This window comes from Didymosphaeria variabile, assembly GCF_027946475.1.
Source record: "Didymosphaeria variabile strain IMI 356815 chromosome Unknown scaffold_2, whole genome shotgun sequence".
Classification (NCBI taxonomy): domain Eukaryota; kingdom Fungi; phylum Ascomycota; class Dothideomycetes; order Pleosporales; family Didymosphaeriaceae; genus Didymosphaeria; species Didymosphaeria variabile.
Genome location: NW_026611621.1, coordinates 3,444,587 through 3,458,635, shown reverse-complemented (window position 1 = coordinate 3,458,635; position 14,049 = coordinate 3,444,587). Strand labels below are relative to the sequence as shown.

At 52.6% G+C, this 14,049-nt stretch overlaps 4 protein-coding genes across 4 annotated transcripts; 3 read left to right on the top strand and 1 right to left on the bottom strand.

Moving 5' to 3' along the window:
- Positions 1-572: 572 nt before the first annotated feature.
- Positions 573-2,646, top strand: N0V89_002840 (uncharacterized protein; the record flags this gene model as incomplete). Its single annotated transcript, XM_056211646.1, has 3 exons — positions 573-1,000; positions 1,055-2,564; positions 2,614-2,646. 3 exons carry the CDS (start codon positions 573-575, stop codon positions 2,644-2,646), a joined length of 1,971 nt encoding a protein of 656 aa, XP_056075119.1.
- A 1,818-nt stretch (positions 2,647-4,464) lies between these two features.
- On the top strand, positions 4,465-6,598 carry DUR3 (urea active transporter; the record flags this gene model as incomplete). The annotated part of the gene is made up of 3 exons (XM_056211645.1): positions 4,465-4,535; positions 4,591-5,234; positions 5,286-6,598. 3 exons carry the CDS (start codon positions 4,465-4,467, stop codon positions 6,596-6,598), a joined length of 2,028 nt encoding a protein of 675 aa, XP_056075118.1.
- Positions 6,599-7,867: 1,269 nt separating this feature from the next.
- On the bottom strand, positions 7,868-9,206 carry N0V89_002838 (uncharacterized protein; the record flags this gene model as incomplete). Its single annotated transcript, XM_056211644.1, has 3 exons — positions 7,868-8,535; positions 8,660-8,946; positions 9,085-9,206. The coding sequence occupies 3 exons, from the start codon at positions 9,204-9,206 to the stop codon at positions 7,868-7,870; spliced, it is 1,077 nt and encodes a 358-aa protein (XP_056075117.1).
- Positions 9,207-12,503: 3,297 nt separating this feature from the next.
- Positions 12,504-13,951, top strand: N0V89_002837 (uncharacterized protein; the record flags this gene model as incomplete). The annotated part of the gene is made up of 2 exons (XM_056211643.1): positions 12,504-12,510; positions 12,990-13,951. The coding sequence occupies 2 exons, from the start codon at positions 12,504-12,506 to the stop codon at positions 13,949-13,951; spliced, it is 969 nt and encodes a 322-aa protein (XP_056075116.1).
- Positions 13,952-14,049: the final 98 nt, after the last annotated feature.

The following is a 14,049-nucleotide window of genomic DNA, read 5'->3' as shown; positions in this document are numbered from 1 at the left end:
CTGTAAGCTGCGCCGAGTGCTCCCGTCGAAGAGGCTGCTCAGAGGCTGCCCAGAGGCTGCTGCTGCTCGGGGTCCACGACGATAAAGCGCCCGCCACGCCAGCCGCAAAAGGAGCCTCAACCGAAGCCCCGCGTTGATTTAGCGCGGATTCGCCGCGCTTATCTCTTACCCCAGCTGCGATATCCAAACGACCAGCAAATGAGACGGGCGGCCCCATTCCTCGTGATAAGAATCCAGGCGGCGCTGCAGGGGGGTCCGGAGCAGCAGTGGAGGACTTGGCGCGGCCACACGGCGGGCTCTGGTGAGAGGGAGTGGCGGACGAGGCCGGCCTGCCAATCCAGCCGAAGTCGCGGCGTCTCCACCAGCCTGGAAGAGGCAGCTGCCATTGCACGGCCAAGGATCCACAGCGCACAGAACTTCGAAGCGTCGTCTAGGCCGAAGATGTGGTCCGCCCCCCCATTTCGTAGCGTGTAGTGCGACCACAAATAAAATCCGCCTGGCGGCCCGGTGGGTGGTTACAGTTCCTTGCCCTCAACTGCATCAGAGGAATTGCCATCGTGCCAACCTTCAACATGGCCGACGTGTCGCGCGACCCTTCGTCGCTGATCTCCACGATACCGGGCGTGGTCCGGAATCCTGACCCTGCCTTGGACGTTGCACACGAGCACCACCACCATCACCTCCACCATGGCGCGAACGCGCACGCAGAAGTCAACGACGACAAGGCGTACACCAAAGGTACCACGCTCAATGAACCGAGCGTAATACCAGCGCAGGACCCGAATGACGATGCGCTTCATCGGCACGGCCACCCGGAGCGACAAGAAATTGACGTCGAAAAGTCTGGCGGCTACTATGAGACTGAACACGGCAGCTTGGAGAAAGATTCGCATACCAATGGCGTCGCCGAAGAGGCGGACCCTAAAAGACACAGGATCTCTGGGTACTACCGAAGATACCGCATCTTCGTTCACATCTTCATTGGGATGTTCTTCACCGGGTACGCTTTGCACAATACTTGCTGTTGCCGAGAACATGTACTGACGCGTACCAGTTGGTGGATTGCCAGCGTCGTAGTGCACCGACATGACAAGAATTGGGTCATCCCATTCCTGCTCTGGTTGGCCATTATGCTCCGACTCATCTTCTTCCATGTCCCGATTACCATTGTCACGCGCCCAATGCACTTTGTGTGGAACAACACGGGTGTACGATTCGTTGCGCTGATCCCGGAAAAGATGCGTATCTACGCTGGTGCCGCCTTGACCATTGCCGTTATGCTTGTCGGAACATTCGCAAGCGCGGAATCCGAGGACAACAGCCGATCAAATCGTGCCATCAGTCTGTTCGGCCTGGTTGTCTTCATCTTCTTTTTCTGGGCCACGTCGCGGAATAGAAAGAAGATCGTGTGGCATACGGTCATCGTCGGCATGCTCACGCAATTTATCATCGCACTCTTCGTCCTCAGGACCCAGGCTGGTTACGATATCTTCAACTTCATCTCAACCCTTGCTCGCGAGCTCTTGGGTTTTGCCAAGGACGGTGTGGCGTTTTTGACCACTGACGAGATCGCTGCCAACAACTATTTCTTCTTCAGCGTCATCCCGGCGATCATCTTCTTCGTCGCTTTTGTGCAGCTACTCTACTACTGGGGTATCGTGCAGTGGTTCATTGGCAAGTTTGCGGTCTTCTTCTTCTGGTCTATGCGCGTCTCCGGTGCTGAGGCCGTTGTTGCTGCTGCGTCACCCTTTATTGGGCAAGGAGAGTCCGCTATGTTGATTCGGCCATTCGTCGCACATTTGACCATGGCAGAAATGCACCAAGTCATGACTTCTGGGTTCGCTACTATCGCTGGTAGTGTTCTCGTGGCCTACATTGGCATGGGCATCAATCCGCAGGCGCTTATATCGTCCTGTGTCATGAGTATTCCTGCCTCTCTCGCCATTAGTAAACTTCGGTACCCCGAAGAAGAGGAGACTCTCACTGCTGGACGGGTTGTCATTCCCGACGACGAGGAACACAAAGCCGCCAATGCTCTGCACGCCTTTGCCAACGGTGCGTGGCTGGGTCTCAAGATCGCTGGCATGATTATCACCACACTTCTCGTCATCATTGCGCTTTTGAATCTTGTTGACGGACTCTTGACTTGGTGGGGCCGATACATCAACCTCGACGGAGACTACGACCTTACTTTGGAGCTTATCCTTGGCTACCTTTGCTTCCCGATCGCATTCTTGATTGGTGTACCTCGCAGCAAGCACGAGCTCCTTCTTGTCGGACGATTGATTGGTGTCAAGGTCATTGCCAACGAGTTTGTGGCCTTCAACAGCTTGCAAACCGAGCCAGCCTATGCCAATCTGTCGCCCCGTGCCAGACTCATTGCCACTTATGCCGTCTGCGGTTTTGGTAACATTGGATCGCTGGGAACGCAGATTGGTGTGCTCAGTCAGATCAGTCCAGGTCGCAGCGGTGACGTCTCGCGTCTTGCTGTTAGTGCACTGATTTCCGGCGTCGTCTCCACCTTGACCAGTGCCAGCATTGCCGGCTTGGTTGTCAGCGACCAGGTAAGCTTCGTTCCTTCAGCTCTTGTGTCAGCAGAACTAACCCTTGTAGGCGAAATTCACTGCGGTGACTACTTCTTCTTAGATGCTTTGGTGTCGTGCGCCGGGGCTGGTGTTGAATGCGTAATGTGTGTTGAAAAAATGGCCAGAGTTGGCCGATTGATGAGATACCCTGAAACAGGCTCGCAATTATTCAATGATAGATTCCGAACATTATTGTGACAAGTGTGTCAAGGCGGTGACGCCGGTCTGCTCTTGCATCAACTTCACTTGACATTTGAGATAGAGAGTTTGCATGTGCGAGCACGATGTCGTGGACGACGTTTGGAAAGAATTGAGAAAACGTCTGAAGAAGTGGAAGAGAAAGGTCGAGATGAAGTTCGGCTGGCCATGCGCCCTCCTGCTTGGCGCGCGCCCTTTTACACGGAGCGGCTACGCGTTAGGTTATTTCCCGTAAAATGTCGTTTGAGCTTGGCAAACTAGATGACTACACGCGTCGTTGCTAGGATTGTTGGTTGCCTCCGCTTCCGCACGTATACACAACATGTCCTCGCGATTGTGCTTAGGCGATGAGGTTATGCCCTGATGGACGACAGAACTTGAGGTTTGCCGGATCCTTTCCAGCTCTGGAGGGCGACTTAGAACGTGAGATTGCATCTTTCGTGCGTTGTAAGGCTACTGGGAAGTGGTGGCACGTGGATTAGAGTTGTTCCCTTCCCGTGTCGCGTGTCCGACGCGTCTGCGGACCCTTGGAAGGCGCGTTGTCACGTGCTACCTTCAACTCCGGCCAGGATGGTCCTTTCCTTGCGCATCTGCAGAACAGCCAGAAGGAACTATCGCTCCGTCGGATGTGGTTTGTGGTACGTTTGGGTGCACTGTGACATGTCCCCGTCAAGCCTTTCTGATTAGATCATGGCCGCCGTGTTCACCGAAGCGATGTCGGCACAGAGATGCACACTATCGGCCTCCCATGGTACAATTAGCAACGCGATCGAGTACTATGAACTCCCGATTCGCCCACAGCGGTACACTTCCGATGGGCGCGCAGGCTGGAGATAAGGGTGTCTGGGATGCACCAATCATACGCTTGGCAATGATAGCGCAACGGCCGCTGGACCCACAATCGCTGTCTCTCCACGAAACGTTACGCGACCACCTTGACCAAACCCTCAACCCTCGCGGAGATGCCTGCTTTACTTGCTTTTGACATGGCGCCCATGTCCTACAGCGCTGAAGGGACGAGTCTCCTCCACACGCTCATTGCATCTGCCCCGAGCCTCTCCACCGCTTGGAATGCAACGCACAGAAGAGCTACAAGCGCTTTCAGGAGTACTGCAACACAAGACCTCCGCGCACTACGCAAAAATACGATTCATCCATCAGTACATGCTCACAATGAAGTGGAGGAGCATCTGCAGCGTGACTAAACATGTCCGCTCACGGTTGCACACCTTATCTCGACCACATCTCGCTTCCTTATCAGTTTCCAGCCAGGGTCACGCCCAACCCAACGTATCGTTGCTCTTCCAGCCATAGTGAACTACCCCACGGATCCACTCGAGGGCGTTTACAACCAATACGGGGAATTTTGTAGCAAGAGTCATGTACAATTCGCTGCACGCCGATCATGTCGCAGCATCATTACTGTGTATACCTGCCGGGGCCGCCACTCGAGCTTGCCGTCTCTCTTTATCTTCACAAGCTTCACGCCATCGTCTCCGCTTACGGGTGCGCTAGGGCGTAGCAACTCTTGACAAGTCCTTGCGCTTTCTCGGCAGAAAGCGCGTATATAATCGCCACTCCTCCGGATCTTGAGCTGCAATTCCAGTCGCAGGTTCTCACCAACCTTAACAGCAAGAGCTGGACTGTAGCCATTGGATAGCACAATTGAAACAGAAGGACCATGGCAAACCCTCCTCCGCTGTCACAAGCTGTCGGCTATGGAGTGGTCATTGGGCTAGGCTTTGCCTTCGCGTAAGTTTGGTTGAATCACGGCCAACTCGACTTTTGATGCTGACACGTATGGTAGCTTCTTCATGATTCTCACCACTTTTGTCCTGAAACGATACAACTATGAGCTACAGACGTCGGAAATGTTCTCCACTGCTGGCCGCTCCGTAAAGTCTGGTCTCGTTGCCTCCGCCGTCGTTTCCTCCTGGACATGGGCCGCAACACTACTTCAGAGCAGTGCTGTCGCGTATAACTACGGGGTTTCAGGTCCGTTCTGGTACGCATCAGGTGCAACCGTTCAAATCATCCTTTTCGCAACAATCGCGATCGAATTGAAGCGAAGAGCACCCAATGCGCACACCTTTCTTGAAGTCATTCGAGCGCGCTATGGAGCGGTTACGCATGTCGTATTTATGGTCTTCGGGTTGTTCACGAATATTTTGGTCACGTCCATGCTGCTCACCGGGGGCTCTGCGGTAGTCACAACGCTCACAGGCGTGCCCACTGCTGCAGCCTGCTTTCTTTTGCCTGTTGGCGTCTGCTTGTATACGATGTTCGGCGGTATCAAAGCAACCTTCCTCACCGATTATGCGCATACGGTCGTCATCCTGATCATCCTCCTCATGTTCGCCTTCACCGCCTATGCCACAAACGCCAACCTCGGAAGCCCTTCCAAAGTGTTCGATCTATTAGTCGAAGCCGCCAAGAAACATCCAGTTGAGGGTATGTCTCCTCACTGATTGTATGATCACCTCGACTGACCGCATATGTTAGGCAACGCTGGAGGTTCTTACCTTACAATGCGTTCCAAAGAAGGCGCTATCTTCTTCGTCATCAATATCGTTGGAAACTTTGGAACTGTCTTTTGCGACAACGGATACTACAACAAGGCTATCGCTGCTAGCCCCGTTGATGCCCTACCTGGCTACATCATGGGCGGTCTGTCCTGGTTCGCCATTCCATGGCTAGCGGCCACTACCATGGGTCTTGCTGCTCTAGCCTTGGAGAGCAACCCCGTTTTCCCGACTTATCCCAACCGTCTTCCCGCTGCTGATGTCTCTGCGGGGCTCGTATTACCGAATGCTGCTGTAGCCATGCTAGGAAGCGGGGGCGCAGTTGCGACTCTCCTCCTCGTATTCATGGCTGTTACATCTGCCATGTCCGCTGAGCTTATCGCTGTCTCCAGTATCTGGACCTACGATTTCTATCAGACATACATCAACCCTCGCGCTACCGGAAAGCAGCTTATCTACATGTCTCACATGATGGTCATTGCGTTCGCTGTCGCCATGGCTGCCTGGTCCACAGGACTACATTACATTGGTATTTCCATGGGTTATCTCTATCTCCTGATGGGCGTCATCATCTCTTCTGCCGTTCTTCCTGCCACCCTAACTTTGATGTGGAGCAAGCAAAATTGGTACGCCGCAACATTCTCACCGCCTCTGGGTTTCGCCTGCTCGCTCATCGCATGGCTCGTCACCGCGAAGAAAGAAAGTGGCGAGCTTACCGTCGCTACCACCGGCGCAAACAACCCTATGCTTGCCGGAAATGTTGTTGCACTCCTCTCTCCGGTCATCTTCGTGCCCGTTCTGACATACACGTTTGGCCCCCAAAACTACGACTGGATCTCAATGAAAGCCATCCGCAGGGGCGACGATCACGATCTCGCGAACGCTGCCCATGTCGATCTAGAGCTTGTCCCGGGCGAGCGACTGCACACCTCCGTCGAGGAGGAAGAAGAGCAAGCCAAGCTTCTCAAGGCCTCGAAGATTGCGCGATGGATGACTGTATTCATGACGCTCGCATTCCTGGTTCTCTGGCCTATGCCCATGTACGGCTCTGGCTACGTTTTTAGCAAGAAGTTCTTCACCGGATGGGTCGTCGTCGGTATTCTTTGGATGTTCTGCAGTTCTTTCTGTGTGGGACTGTATCCGCTCTGGGAAGGACGAAAGACCAGTATGAGGACATTCAAGGCTATGTTCAGGGATATCACTGGAAAGGGGCGGACGAAGCCTGCGGTCTCCCAAGGAGAAGGGCTCGAGTCGCCGCCTACTGAATCGGTAGATGAGAAGGCGAAGCAGTAAGGTTCGAAACCTCAATGTTCGACAAACGATTGAAAGATCTGCCCTCTATGACCTAGACGCGGGTTCTACGTTGTTATTTATATGTCAGATATCCCAGTGATCCCAAACCACTCTTAGGATACGTTACCAGATTAGCATATTTGTTGAAATTGTATGACTAAACATATAATACCATGTGTATCCACCGTGTGACACATTTGTTCCCATCGTCCACTTGCGACATATGCTACAACGACGTTCAGCTCCCACAAAAGGTAATCGACAGGGCGTTTGTGGACTCGCCACCAAACCGAAGGGGCCACGTGGGGGCTTTTCCTAGCCTACCCTTATTCAGCACGGGCCTTTTCCTTATTCAGCCCACAGAGAAGCGAAACAGCACCTCAACTTGTAATGTCACGCGGAGTCTTAGAACCTCTGTTGCCTGGATTGCACAGGAGACACCAGCTACCGGAATTTGTGTCACGCATGTAGACCCAGTGCTGGGTCAAAGATTTGCGTACAATCGGCCTTTGTGTTGCGTAGACAAGCTCAGTGGTCCTGCAAACGATTACAGCAGAATTAGATTTGGAACACGAGTTATGTCCAGGTTCTATCAGTGACGAATCGACGTTCGAAGCCGTTCGACCGAGCCAGACGATCATTGTTGCGCAGGTCGTCATATGGAGACACCCGTAGTTGCAAGCTTCTGGGTATCGAAACCAGGTCATATTGCTTGTCAAAAAGCCGAGTGCTTTTGCGTAGTGGCTCGAAGAGACAGCTAAAGTATGGCTGCAGGAATGAAACATTCGTCCTCAATCGAAATTCATCTGACTTGTGGCAGAGTATGTGACATTACTAGATACAAAGAGATGCATTGTAAGTGCGATTCGGCTCCCCACAATTTGAGAAATAGCTAGTCCCACAGTTTCGTTGCGTTCTTGGCCTTCAAATGCCAGGATTCTTATTTGGGGCGCGCGAGCTAATTTTGGAGATGTGACGCGCGTGAAACAAAATTGAAGCTCACCAGGAGCACGGAAGACTGCTCGGCACTTCCTCTATAGATAGCAAGACAACGCTACAGCATATGTTCCTCCTCCTTTCATAGTAGAACTGGACAGTGCCTTCTTACCTGCAACGCAGCCATTGTCAGAGGTATCAAACGACGCAAACCAGTACGCCAAGTCCGATCTTTGGGTTCTGCATCCCATGTAAGCATACCGTACGCCTAATGCCATCCATTTGCGAAGCCAAGTCCCAAGACGAAGTTTTGAATACAAGAATGAAGACGTCTTACTCCGGCAACGGCCAGCTCCCAGTCTTGCCGGCTCGCGGCGGACTCGGGAATGAACTCGGCGACACCGGAGGATTACTCCTCAGCGCCATATCCGCAAGTTTTGGGGTTGGCTTTCGCTCCGGAACCGTCATGCCCACTTTCACAACTTCCGTCCCGCTACCTGCAAGCCCAAATCTCGGCCCAGACGGTAGGCTGGGTAGCGGAGGAGTTATGGGCCGCGCCTGCGATTCCACAGACTTTACGCTCCCAGCGCGGACGATGGACATCTCCTCCGCGGACTCAATGCTCCATTCGGGATCGCTCCTTTTCTCGTGGTTGTTGTTCGGGCCAAAGAAACTTTTGAGCGCAAAATTGCGGCGGGGAGGTCCAGGATCTTGACTGTCAGTCTCGCCTCCGCGACGTTCTCGAGCCTTCATTTTGCGACGGCGAAATAGTTCGTATGCGATTGCGCCCGCGATGACGAGCACTGCAAATGTAATGCCAACGCCCACACCGGCTTTCTCGCCCGGGCTGAGCGGCTTCACTGAAGAAGCGGGAAGAGGTGCAAGGTCCAGCGATGGAGCTTGCGTCGCTTGTGTTGAGGCAGAGGAGTCTTCTTCTGCTGGTATAGAAGTCGGTAGAGGAAGAACAGCAGAGGTCACGTAGACGGTTCTTGAAGACGTTGCTGTAAGTCGTTTCGTCGTAAGAGCAGAGACTGGAACGAGAGAAGAGGTTGGCGCTGGTAAAGCCAATGACGACAGACTTTCGATGATCGCAGTGCTAGAGGGAGCAACGTAAGGTATTCCAACGAGAGTTGCAAAGGTAGATTGAGGCTCGGGGGAATGCATCGGCAACGCTGGTAGGCTGCTCGAAGGATTCCGTAGGTGTTGCAGACGCTGCAACCAGAGTGGTGTTTGCTTCTGGCAAAGCCACCGAGGTTTCTGGATCGGCACTTGCTAGAGCTGCCGATGCTGCCACGGGCGCAAGATCCGATGGAGGCGAAGGTGAAGTCGAAGTATCTGCTGCTTCTTCGTCATCACCTTCGCCGGTCGGGTTGTTCGTCGCCGCCTGGTCACTACCTTGCTGGCCACCTTTTCTACCATTTCCGAATCGACCGCCTTTCCGAAAGCCCTACGTCAAAGGTGAGCAGCTGTTGACCAGAGAGTATATTGCATAGCCAAAACTCACCGGTCTGTGTCCGAATTGTCTCCCGCCTCTGTTGCCATCCCCAAACCTTCCACCGCCACCTCCGAAATTTGCATTCGCGTTTCCAGACAAGGCACCGCTTCCACCACCGTTATCCTGCGCCTCAACACCTCTCGACCCCAAAACCGCGATCCAACACAGCCAGACCATTACACTGATACTAGAAACCATCATTACGAGATCGACAACATACAGCTACAATAGAGTTTGACAAGCGATGCGAAGGAAATTCGAAATGCAGACCAGCTGCAGCACATGCGTCGCTTGGGCAGTAGATCTGAAATCTGGAAACGTTGGTGTGGTGGTTGCATAGTGTTGTATCCCTGCTACATCCGATGGAAATCGATTGGTCGCCAGGCGATTCCTTACCATAGAAACTAGGACTGCGTCAGGTGGAAGGCGGCGCATATCTCGCGCATTCTGCCACTAATTGTTCTACCAGTGGCGCAGGGTACTTTTCGCATATGTCGTGGAATATGAGGCTGCCGAGACCTGTGTGGGCTGAGCCTTGATGAGATGAAGTGTGACCGCTTGTTGCGGGTCCCGTATAGGCTGAAGCTCGTGGAGATGAATCGCTCTGGAATATGTTTGCATTGATGGAAGGCTCTGGGTGTTGTTTTAGAAGCTCATATTGCCGAATGTGTGGAAAGCACCCGCTGCTTTTTGCCTGAAACGTGCAACCCTGCGATGGAAAACTTTTTTTTGTGAGCAATGAAGATTTTGGATGAGAAAAGCCACATACGTAACCCTGAGAAGTAATCCGCACATGAAAATGGCGCAAAGAGATAGAAAGTGCAAGTCGGAAGTGCTTGGAGGAGAAGAGAGAACGATTCTGACAGTCACTGCGTATCGTCGCTTCGCACTCACGAATGCTTGGACAGTTCCATACTGCCGCACAACCGGAATGAAGTCCGTCGTACGCGGCCTGAGGGTGGGACGACTGCTGGGTCAGAAGGGGGTATTTCAGCCGCATACTGTGAGCTCAACCGCGTTTCGAGTCGAACTGCGGATGAACATCTTCGTCCCTTCTCTAGGAGCGACACGTTATGAGAAGTACATCAATAATGCATTCGTGGATGCGACGATGAGATTTGATGCTGGGACGTAAGAGTAGTGCACCAGTGTGGGGGCTCCTCCGGACGAAACGCTAACCGAATTGGGACGTTGGTTTCCTATTGTTCGGTCACGTTCATCATGTTGACCATTTGCGCCTGTTTTATTACTGAAATTCAGCGTGAAGAGATTGTTCTATATTGTGCAAGAGGTGTTAGGTTCTATCCATGTTTAAGATAGCTCGGCTTACGATGTTTCGAGGTGCGTTCCTACGGGCGCCCATGCGAGCTCATATCTATGGTATACTCTGGAGAGTGAAATTGATAATGAAAACGTGCACATTAATAACTTTGCTCGTCTGCAGCTATGACACACTCGTGCAGTATTTGTTATCTTCGCAAGCAAGGATACAGCTGACACCATCCGACGAGAGTGTCACTTAGGCCTCCATGAACCCGTACCTATTCGATGGAGTGTCTAATCAGGTGATCATAGTTCGGGATCGGAAGTCGGAATCAGCCTACTTTCCATCTAGTTTGCACGCAGCAATAACATCGCAGTCCTCCTCTTCCGCGTCCGCCAACTGGATATAGTGCGTTAGCGGAGAGTTTATGACCGCCGACTGTGCACTGATCGATGATACCAGCAAATTGAGCGATGCATGAGTCCACGTCTGGTGGTAACTCGTCGTCGATCTGAGTGATACTCACCTCGATCGATTCGCATCGATCACTGGCGTAGCCCCCAGTCTCCTCTAGACCAAATTGGTGGACAGTGGTGCAAAAAATTGTTCGGGGCAAGCTTGAGTAGACTCATGGAGGACAACAGTTGAGCTGGTGCTGGTGGCACCGAGAATCGCCTCGGTGTTACATACAACATTCGCAAGCACTTTTGATCCTCGTTGACTATGAATGCACTACGCATTGCATAGATGCGAGATCAGAGACCAGAGAGGTCCGCAGAAGTGGATACAGGAAGGTGTGATGAAATAGAGTGTTTACAAAACAGCAAAGAGCTGACCAAGTGAAGGAGAAGCAAGTGGGAGGCTGAATAAAGGAACAGATGAATGAATGCTGTGCTCTTTAGGTTGGGAGACAAAGATTCTGCTATATATCGCTAGATTCCGTGCCTGCGCTTAGTGCAATAGGTGCTATGCAACATGGCGAGCTCACCCTCTTCGTCGGAACAATTGCTAGAGCTCCGTGGATGCGTCGAAAACCTAAGTCCACGATATCCGCTCACTGTCATCGACGGCTTGGACGGGCGCTATCCGCCGTCCAGTTAGAGCATCAATGGTCGAGTCTGATCCTGCAATCGAGTGGCCCATCGTCCAGCCTCAACGAAAGGCTGTGGGTGTAGAGTGGGCCGGAGAAGGTGCATTATTAGCCCGGTTAGTGGTTCAGGGAGCCAGGATATCTTCCGCTAACCCCCAGCGGCGTTCCGATCCGACGTGTACCCACTATTCCAGGCAACGATACCCAGTGGTGCACCAGTATCGTGATAAAATGCGTCGTAAGAGCCATTCTTGCCTTCCCGGGCAGGCTTGTCTATTTACCGTCGCGCTTGTACATACAGGGTAAGCGTCAAACACACTATCGGTGCCTTCAGTGTTCCTTACACACGGTGCACACCTCCACCGGGCGGCCTCTGCGGCACAGCCTCTCCAACAACACTTAAGCCCCATTGCGGCTCGATTATTCCACTTTTCAAACTTCATACCGTCACTCAACCGTCGCTATGGCGGACCAAGAGTTCAGCTTGCGACTCGGAATTCCAAAGGAATATCCAAAGACGTGGAAGGTGCGCATGGCAGGACCGTTCACGTTTGTCGAGCAGCACTTATAGCGTCGCAGCGACGGTACAGCTACTACTGCCACAACAGCGATGGACTGGACAACTGCGAGTGTATGAGCATACATTCCAGAGCCCAAGAAGATTGTGCTTTCTTTGGACGCCCCATAGAACCTCTCGCCTTCCATCTGCCGCCTTTCTCCGACGTGAGCCAACAGAAGCAATGCCCATTATACGGAGTGACACCCAAGGAGATCCGTGATCTGATCTTCGAATACGCTTTAGCAGACAACGGTGCGCCTACGCCTGACAGTGACAACATATTGAGAAGAGAGCACGGCGGCAGGGCGGACGTTGCACAGGTCGATATAGCATGCGCACTGCTTCGGACATGCAAAGCTGTGTATCTGGAGACGTATCGTCTTCCAATGCTGCTCAATGGTACATATGCTCTTGTAAATACACAAGCGGACCGATATTGGTGCTTTCAACTATGTGATACATCCTGCTGACTCTATTGAACCTCTAGGCTATCTATCGTACCGCGATTCCGGGCCGTAGCGTCCTGATCTGGCGCGCCTTGCACCAGTAAGTAGATGCAATATGCACAGTAACCTTTGCCAAGCTCATGAGATATCCAGTGGCAGTTTGCCTTGATTCAACGACTTGATCTCAGCGTGCAGCAAGTCGGTTTGGAACAAGGTGGCCTTCAAAATGAGCTCAATGAATGGCACGCAACACTGCGGCATTCAGGTGCCTACGTTGCACCTCACTTCTACAGCATTTCCCGCCCTACGTATCGTACTGACGGGGTGATAGCGTCACATAACTTCGGCCTCACAACATTCGGTGAGGATGTTGAGGGTTGGAACCCAAAAGATGGAGACAAGGTGACCCTCCCGAATGCTTGCCAATCGCGCGATTATGACCAAGATATCGGTCGCTATTATCTACAAACGCAAGACAACTTCATCGCTCGCGCAATGGTGGCTCGCCCGCTAACTCATCTTACTGTTCGCATGTATGTACACTCACAACGCTTAATATACTTTACATGGCTGACTTGGTTGTTCCGCAGGTCGCGTACAGACTGGTGGACCTGGACTGACGATCCGAACACTAAGGACAAAGAGGAACAACTCGCTCTGGATCCCGCCTGCGGTGTGACATCGAGACCACTATTGGCCGACATGCTTTCCTTGGCAGCACAGCGGCGTGAGGGCCAGCACCCAGTATCCGATGGCTCGTGGGGAGCGGCCATCGGCAATCTTCCAGATCTGAAGACCTTCGAACTCATCCTCGAAACGTTTACGAAGAAGAAGGGGCAGCTTGAAGCTGTAGTCGATTGTGCCCGAGCTTGGAAGTTCCCGTTGCGGCACACACAATACGAGTTAGCCTGCGACGGGAAAGTGGAGAATCTACACTGGGCCAATGCGGCCAATGAAAAAGATGGCTGGGAAACGGAAACCGAGCATGAAAGCGAAGAGATGGACCTCGAAGGGAACACCATCCCTTCTTCCGAGCAAAGTGAAGATGCAGAGACTGGCAAGGAGGCAGCAAATGAAGACGAAGACATGCAGGATGTCGAGGACGGGGTAAATGCCGGGGAACGAATGCATGATGTTGTCAATGAAGACGCGGAGATGGCTGACACTGGCTCAACTCTCCCGTCATCATTTATGCGATACAACCAGGGCTTGCGGTTGGATACCACTGTAGGCGGGCCAGGACCATCCAGGATCGGGCCTCAAGCGAACAACAGTACGGCACCCGTTAGGCACCTTCTCTCTCCACTGGCCCCTGGTGACTATTCCGAACCCGACGTCGGGCTTGATTCGACAGAATATACTGAGCATCTCAATTCGTATCCGAACAGCTCAACATCTCCAGCGTACAGTCCCGCGTCTCCAAGTTTGGACGACTACAGTCCAACATCCCCACATTATAGTCCAACATCCCCACGTTACAGTCCCACATCTCCGATTTGGACCGTGCGCTCTACGGAGTTCGAAGTGAGGATCGTACGTTTCAGACGAAGAAGAGTGGACTGAATAGGCGATCATCATTATGTCTGAGAAAAACTTTGGAGGCCGCAACTGAATGTTCAAGGAATTGCTCTACGAGTGCTGAAGGGAGTGAGAGGTGTATG